At 39.0% G+C, this 7,928-nt stretch overlaps 1 protein-coding gene across 2 annotated transcripts; it reads left to right on the top strand.

The window, feature by feature from the left end:
- The first annotated feature begins 572 nt into the window (after positions 1-572).
- LOC121237499 lies at positions 573-3,521 on the top strand. 2 transcript variants are annotated; one of them, XR_005934929.1, is made up of 2 exons: positions 573-2,559; positions 3,327-3,521. XR_005934929.1 is itself a non-coding variant. In XM_041134244.1 (1 exon), the coding sequence occupies exon 1, from the start codon at positions 823-825 to the stop codon at positions 2,485-2,487; it is 1,665 nt and encodes a 554-aa protein (XP_040990178.1). In that variant the 5' UTR covers positions 573-822; the 3' UTR covers positions 2,488-2,817. The 2 variants fall into 2 exon arrangements, 1 of the variants encoding a protein (XP_040990178.1); XM_041134244.1 differs by lacking the exon at positions 3,327-3,521 and having other exon boundaries at positions 573-2,817.
- The last annotated feature ends 4,407 nt before the right edge of the window (positions 3,522-7,928 follow it).

Below are 7,928 nucleotides of genomic sequence, written 5' to 3' on the forward strand. Positions count from 1 at the left end.
TGTCAAATTGGTTAAGCAGGTTAGTTCAATATAAAACAGGTTAAAATAAGTCGTTTTGTGTTGATCAATTTTTAATTAATTATTAAACATGTGACATGACATGATTCGTTATTTAAGTAGATTGTGTTAAAATTTGAATACCCAACCCATCTAGTTTAAAGGATCGGGTTCAGATTGAACTATATAGTTAAATATTTATGACTTAACACAATATGCGAATACGAATTGCAACCCCTAATCTACGTTGGTTTGTGAATGGAATTTTTCATATTTTTATAATTTGAATTTTCTAATAATAATAATTCCATAACAGCTTATTTTTGTCAATCTAGTTATAAATTACACAATCGATCATATTCCTTTTTTATTTTGGAAACACAATCGATCATATTCTTCTCTACTTTTTATTATCTTGGATTATTTTTATTTCTTAATAAAAATTAAATATCAATAATCAACACCAACTCATTTTAATAAGATAAAACTTCGAATTTTATTAAAAGATGATGTTGTTAGATTATTTATATAAATAATAGTGCAGACTACATAATTACTTAATAATTACTTAGATAGTCTGACCGTCCCCACGCTCCAAAGTCGCGTCTCCATTGTCTGTCGCTGCTGAAGTGCCACTCTTTCTTCCTCCATCTCGTTTCCTGCTCCTCTCCCTCGCCCCTTTCCCTACACTCCATCCATCCCCCTCACCTTTTATCTCTCCCCTGTCTCTCAAAACCCTAACAAAACTCTCTCTCTCTCTCTCTCTCTCTCTCTCTGTTCGCTGAAAAAGCAAGCAAGCTCGCAACCTCGCTCGCGACGTTAGCCATGAAAGCACCAGAAAACGACCCAATAACCCTCTCCAACCACCTCATCTGTTCCCTCCTAGACTGTATCCCACACGCTGAGACCTTCAGAGGAAAATGGTCTCTAGTCAGAGCCAAGCTTACTGACCTCCAAATTCACCTCTCCGATTTTACCGACTTCCCCAACTCTTCCTCATCCATCCCTCTCTCTCTCGACCTCCTCCACTCCATTTCCCACACATTGACCGACGCCGTCTCCCTCTGCCACAAGTGTCAGACCCCTAATTTCTCAGATGGTAAGCTCAAGACCCAGAGCGACATCGATTCCGTCCTAGCCAAGCTCGATCGCCACGTCAAGGACGCCGATATTCTGATCAAGAGCGGGGTTCTCCGAGACGGCGTCGCCCCGAGCACCTCTTCTTCCTCTAAGAGAGAGGTCGCTCGGGCTGAGTCGAGGGGCTTGATTACCCGCTTGCAGATTGGGAGCGTCGAGTCCAAGAACTCGGCCATGGACTCCTTGCTCAGGCTTCTCGAAGCAGACGACAAGAACGTGATGATCGCCGTGGCGCAGGGAATGGTTCCCGTGCTCGTTCGCCTACTCGATAGCTCCTCCTCCTGGGAGATGAAGGAGAAGGCCCTCGCCGCGATCTCTAGGATCTCTACCGTGGATAGTAGCAAACATGTGCTGATCGCCGAGGGTTTGTTGGTTTTGAACCATTTGCTCCGTGTTTTAGATTTGGGAAGTGGATTCGCCAAGGAGAAAGCTTGTGTGATCCTCCAAGCGCTGACCTTTTCGAAGGAGAACGCAAGGGCGATTGGGTCTCGAGGTGGGGTTTCGTCGCTGCTGGAGATTTGCCAGGCCGGCACGCCGGGTTCTCAAGCTTTCGCGGCTGGGGTTCTGAGAAATCTCGCTGTGTTCAGTGAAATCAGAGAGAATTTTGTCGAGGAAAATGGGGTCGCCGTTCTTTTGGGGCTTGCAAGTTCGGGGACTGTATTGGCGCAAGAAAATGCAATTGGGTGTTTGTGCAATTTGATCTCCGAGGATGAAAGTTTGAAGCTTCAACTTTTCAAGGAAGGTGGGATTGAGTGTTTGAAGAATTTCTGGGACTCGGCTCCTACGGTTCAGAGTCTCGAAGTGGCGGTGGACTTGTTGAGGCACTTAGCCTCGTGCCCCATAATCGCCGACGTTGTTGTTTCAGATGGGTTTGTAGCCCGGCTTATGGGGGTCTTGAATTGTGGCGTTTTAGGGGTGAGAGTTGCGGCGGCTCGTGCTGTGTACGAGCTGGGATTCAGTACAAGAACTCGGAAAGAGATTGGTGAATGTGGTTGCATTGGTCCTTTAATCAAGATGTTGGATGGTAAGGCTGTGGAAGAGAAAGAAGCGGCCGCCAAGGCCTTGTCGATTTTGATGTTATATGCAGGGAATCGGAAGGTTTTCAGGAAGGATGAGAGGGGAATGGTGAATGCAGTCCAGGTTTTGGATCCTTCGGTTCAGAATTTTGATAAGCAATACCCTGTTTCCATATTAGCCTCACTTGCGCATTCAAAAAAGTGTAGGAAACAAATGGTTGCTGCCGGTGCTTGTGTTTACTTGCAGAAGCTTGTTGAGATGGATATTGAGGGGTCCAAGAAGCTATTGGATAGCCTTAGTCGTAGTAAGATTTTGGGCGTTTTCTCCAGACCTTAGCAATGGATGTTGATGTTGAATTTGGCGCAAAAACATGGTTATAGGAACACGAGGATCATTTCCTATTGATCTGTATGTAAAATGGTTGTGTTTGTTCTTTTTTCAGTTATTTTTTTTTTTTTAATTTTTGGGTTTGTTTTTATCTTGTTTTAATGTTCATAAGCGCTGTTTATTTGCGGTAGAAAAGCCGATGTTGCTAGCTTAATTCTTGATGAATACTTCTTCTGCGTAGAGACATGATCTAGGTTTGGTGACCTAACTGGATTCGAGTTATCTTATTGTTTTTCCCCACCTCCCCTCAAAAACTTAATAAATTTTATTGCTTTCTAATATATTTGCTCCGACTTTTGTTCTTGTACTCTTTCTTCTATTTACAGAGCAAGGCTTCTCTCTGTCTTTCTTGCTCATTCACTTTCATTTTTTTCTGCACGAAGCACTCATTCTGTATTCCTTGGAGTTCTTTTAGGCCATTTGAGAAGCATTTCATTATCATATGCGGTAAGGAAGGTTGTTTTGTGGCTCTGAAACTAGGTTGGCAGGCATTGCAAGGCAACTCCCGTTTCTTATTTGGCAAAATATTCTGGGAATTATTTTGACGAATTAGTTGGTTTCCACACAATTTAATAATTTAGATGTTCACATTAATTTAGTAAACCCGTTTGCAATTTTGGCAGGTCTCTCCTGTTTGATGTCCACCTAATTGTGGGTCTAATACATGTGCATTTGTTCTTGACCACATGCATTTGTTCTACGCGTTGCCTGAAATTGCACTCTTTTGTGTTGGCAGTTACCTAAACAAGTAGGGATCTGCAATTAAAAAGCCTTTTGTTTTGGTGCAGCTTGCAATATCGATACCCCCCGGTTGGACATGAAATGAGACAGCTCAGTCCGGTGAACCTTACTTATTCCAGTGGTTTGCCTTTCCAATTTATTAATATCGTCAACTTAAAGAACCGAAAAAATCTATTTCAGACTCCAATGAAAAATCATCAATATGGTCCAACTGATATTTTCGCTAAGACGATTGTACCACATACGGCCGGATTGCTTTAAACCATATAATGATTTTTGTAACTTGATAAAATAAATACTTCTGAATTTTGAATTATATGTTTCGGGTAGTTTATATCTTTCAGGAATTTTCATGGAGGATACATGATATTAAATGAGTACATAAACTTAGAGAATGAAAATACTTGATATTTGGCCAAACCATTCTAAGTATTTACATGAGCAACTGAATGTTCAATATGAATTTCTATTGACATGTAATAATCATCAAAGGCTTGAGATGTAAATTTTGTTGCATTATCCAATCTTATAGACTTGATTGCATCATCAGGAAATTGAGCTCGTAATCTAATAATTTGTGTAAAAAGTTTAACAAATACAACATTAGGAATAAAATATAGACAAACATGAGATCGTTACCAAAATCTATTTTTTCTAATTTACATACTGATTTTTACATTATACCATATATCAACTTATCTATTTTTTCTTTATATCATTTAAATATTATATTTTTTAATATATTTTATTCATTTTAAGTAAAATAAAAAGTCGAAAGTAGATAAAGAAATTAATGAAGAGTAAAAGGTAATGAGAGAAATGAATTAAATATTTATAGAAGTGTGAATAGTATTTCATAGATGTAGAGATAGATACTATAGCAAATTGAATATTAGTTATAAAATACATAATCCATTAGATGGATTATATTGAGCTATTTCTTTCAAATTTTACAAAAACATAAATTTTACATAATCCATTGGAAATGTTCATACCACTAATGTTCAACCTCCGTTATTGATATTTTGTTTTGTTTTGTTTTTTTGTTTTTTACCATTATAATGCATCTTACTCATAAGTTTACATAAGAATGGTAAAAGAAAAGCCACAGAAATTTCATAGAAAGTAAATTTACAAAATCATATAATTTCATATGATACGTTAGATTTATTTTATAATAAATACAACTTTACAATTTATTATATCACATCAAATTACATCAATTTATAAATTTATTTTTATAAAATTTTTTTGTAGTCAGAGTATTTCTCATGATAAAAACTAAAGAGCACAACTCTCACATAGGTTGAGACTCTTATTAAGCATTTCCAATTTATGAAATGTGTTTCCTTAAAAAAAAAAAAAAAAAAAGAGAAAAAAGGAAAAAGAAGTCTTATAGGTCTACCTTTTAAGGAAGTCTAGATTTATTATCTTGTTTAAGAAAAACTAGATTCATTAATGTTCTTCAAATAAAGAGAACCTTAATTCTATTTATGGTAAAGATACCTACCCACCGCTCATTGATATCAGAATATTTGGTCACACCCACTTTTTCAAACAAATGGTGAATGTGTTTGAATAGGTGACTTTTCAAAATTGTTGGGTATATGGGCTGTCAAGGTCAATTAGGCCCCTGGTCCAATCTAAAGTGGTCCAAGATGGCGGACTAGCCACCACACAGAGCTTGTTAGCAGGAATTTCACCGCCCAAGAAGGGATGGAAAATGGGCCACCGGCCCACCACTCACAAGAAGCCCAAGGTAGAAACACAACCACATTCAGAACGAGATGGTGAGACCGTGGACAAGTCGATAGATCACAACCAAATCCTTGAAAGATGGCCAAGTAAAGCTAATTGCTCCTCTTTTGGGGAAATATCTCTTGACACGAAAAACTGAATACGGCTTGAGGCAGAGGTCAACCCATTAAATAAACAAGCCATAAACGAGAGATAATTGTCTCATTTGAGAATTCATCTCATCTCATTTCATATTAAAATTTTTAATAATTTTCTTTCTAAATATAAATACTATTCAATTTCAAATTTTTAACTTTTTCATCTAATCATTACTTTATCATTATAGCTTTTTTAAACTTTCAACTAAAATATAAAAAATAATTCAATATTTTTAAATACCAAAGTAAAAATAATATTAAAAAAATTGTATTATAATAATATTTTTATTTAATATTTTGTCTCTCATTTTGTAAAATCTAATAAAATATTTTAACTAAAATTATTTTACTATTATTTATAAATTATTTTACTACTATTCACAAATTTTTTATTTCATCTCATTCTAGGCCTTAAAGTTGAAGAGATAGGCTCTCATTGCTTTAAAGAAAATAATACTTAATAAAGCACGCAATAAGACTCTACATTATAAGGGGGCATTTAATGCAGCCAGGTTTGGGGCATGGGATGATATTTTTCCATATCATTTTATCTCATTTTATTTTATTTCCATACATAATTTAAATATAAAATTTTTAATTTAATCATTACAATTTTTTCAAACTAATCATTACAAATTTTCAATTAAAAAATAAAAAAAATTCCAAAATTTTCAAATCTCAAACAAAAATAATATTATAAAACAGTATTATTACAATATTTTAATTTTATAATATTTTTTATTCAACTTTTTCTCTCTCATTTCCTAAAACCCAAAAAATACTCAACTCAAATTATCACACTACAATTCACAAACTATCTTACTACTATTTACAAAATTCTTATCTCATCTCACTCCCTAAACCAGCCGCTATACAGGATGTCCATGGCACAATAGTTTAAAAGCTCTATTATAAATGAGAAATTTTATATAAAAGTCTTCCATTTAATTAACATGTGATTTATTATTTTTATTCTTTTATTTAAACACACACATATTTAAGTATTAAAATAAAAAGATAAAAATAACAAATCACATATTGATTAGATGAGGATGTGTGGTATAAGACTTCTTTGTAAAATTTATCATTATAAATAGCTCAAGTTACAAGGTAAAAAAGGTTCATTCCTTGCATACTTTTATGCTTATTAGTACATCCTTAGTGTGAGGGGGCCCCTCTAGAGAGTGGCCTAGGCCCAAAAAGATCAAGTCGCGGAGGCTCCAAGCGGAAACTCGAAGCAGGCCAGGAGCCTAGGAAGCCGTGTGCCGAGCCCACGAGTTTGGCTGCAGTGGTACTGCTCGGGCTATGAAACACGATATCACCAGTTGTACCGTCTGTGAGATCTTTTCCATAAAAGTGTGTACTTCACATGCCGACAGCAATATGCTCCCATACTACACGAAGAGAAAACCAGAATGGAGCAATGGATACAAGACTCTCGAGAATGGAAGAAACAATAAGGAAACCGACAGAGGAAACTGGGACGCTCTACTAGGAAAATGCAGCGCTCAGCCGGACCAACAAGCAACAAGGAGCTGGTAGGAGGAGGAGAACCTAGCAGCAATGAGCATGTGGACTATCGGTGAGTCCTTGCAAACGCCACAACAGAGTTGGAAAGGCGCAAGATGCACCGAGCTTGGGGACAAATATGTAGAAATGGCTAAGCGGTCGGGCACACCGTCCTTGTAGACCAGCTACTTGTTAGCACTGACCTCCCGTACATTGCGGGAGTTATGGCAGTACCTCTCTTGCCCAAGTTTAAGGTTCCCCGAATGGAAGTGTATGACGGGTCCAAGGATACACTGGAGCACCTGGAAAAGTTCAAGGCCCACATGACCTTGCTCGGTTTCCCTGGAGAGATCGCCTGTCGTGCCTTCCCACTGACACTAAAAGGAGTTGCCTGGGCCTGGTTCGGGTCTCTATCGCCCAGGACCATAGATAGCTTCGACTATTTGGTTCGCCTCTCCATGACGTAGGTCATAGCAAGCCGGAAGAGGAGGCGCCCAGCTGCTTACCTCCTCATGGTTAAACAGCGGGACGACAAAAGCTTGAATTCATATCTCTCCCGGTTCAATCGGGAATGCATTACCACTGACGACGAAGATGAGAAGATCACCCTGGCAGCCCTCCTGGGGGGAATTTGGCCTAGGAATCCGTTTATGGTTGAAATAGCGCGGAAGACCCCCACCATGCTGAGGAGTTTATGGACCGGGCGGACAGATTCATCAATGTAAAAGACACCCTTGAGGCCCTAATGGCTCCGCGAAGGTCTGAGATGGAGCAAGAAGACTGAAAAGGGGCTGGACAAAAGGAGGTCATGGCCGTGAAGGGGAAAAAGAGGAGCGCCACATACAAAAGAAAGGGAGAAGCACTGACCCAGTCGCGTGGGGTGCCCCGCTCACACGAGTTTGGCGGTAGAAGGAGATTGTCAACCGAGCCCGTGAAGAGAACCGGCCTGAGACTGAGAGGGCCACCAATCCGACGGGGTGTGAGCCCTGGAAGGCAGAGAACGAGGGCAGAAGCTCGAAGGAGCCCCCCAACAGGAAGACAGACAAATCGGGGAAATCTGCACGATTACCGGAGCAGGAGGGGACTCACTTCGTCGGCTCGGAAGGCACATGCTCAGAGGACACGCAATGAGGAGGTGTTCACTACTAGGAGAACTTCCGTCAAGGTGCCTTGGTACCCTGGAATTGCCACGATAACCTTTGGCGAGAAGGACAAAGAGGGCATCCTCCATCCGCACGATGACAT

Source organism: Juglans microcarpa x Juglans regia, chromosome 6S (genome assembly GCF_004785595.1).
Source record: "Juglans microcarpa x Juglans regia isolate MS1-56 chromosome 6S, Jm3101_v1.0, whole genome shotgun sequence".
Taxonomy (NCBI): domain Eukaryota; kingdom Viridiplantae; phylum Streptophyta; class Magnoliopsida; order Fagales; family Juglandaceae; genus Juglans; species Juglans microcarpa x Juglans regia.

What these genes read in the sequence shown, in the direction of transcription:
- LOC121237499 (XM_041134244.1), top strand. Translation starts at nt 823, where the DNA reads ATGAAAGCACCAGAAAACGACCCAATAACCCTCTCCAACCACCTCATC.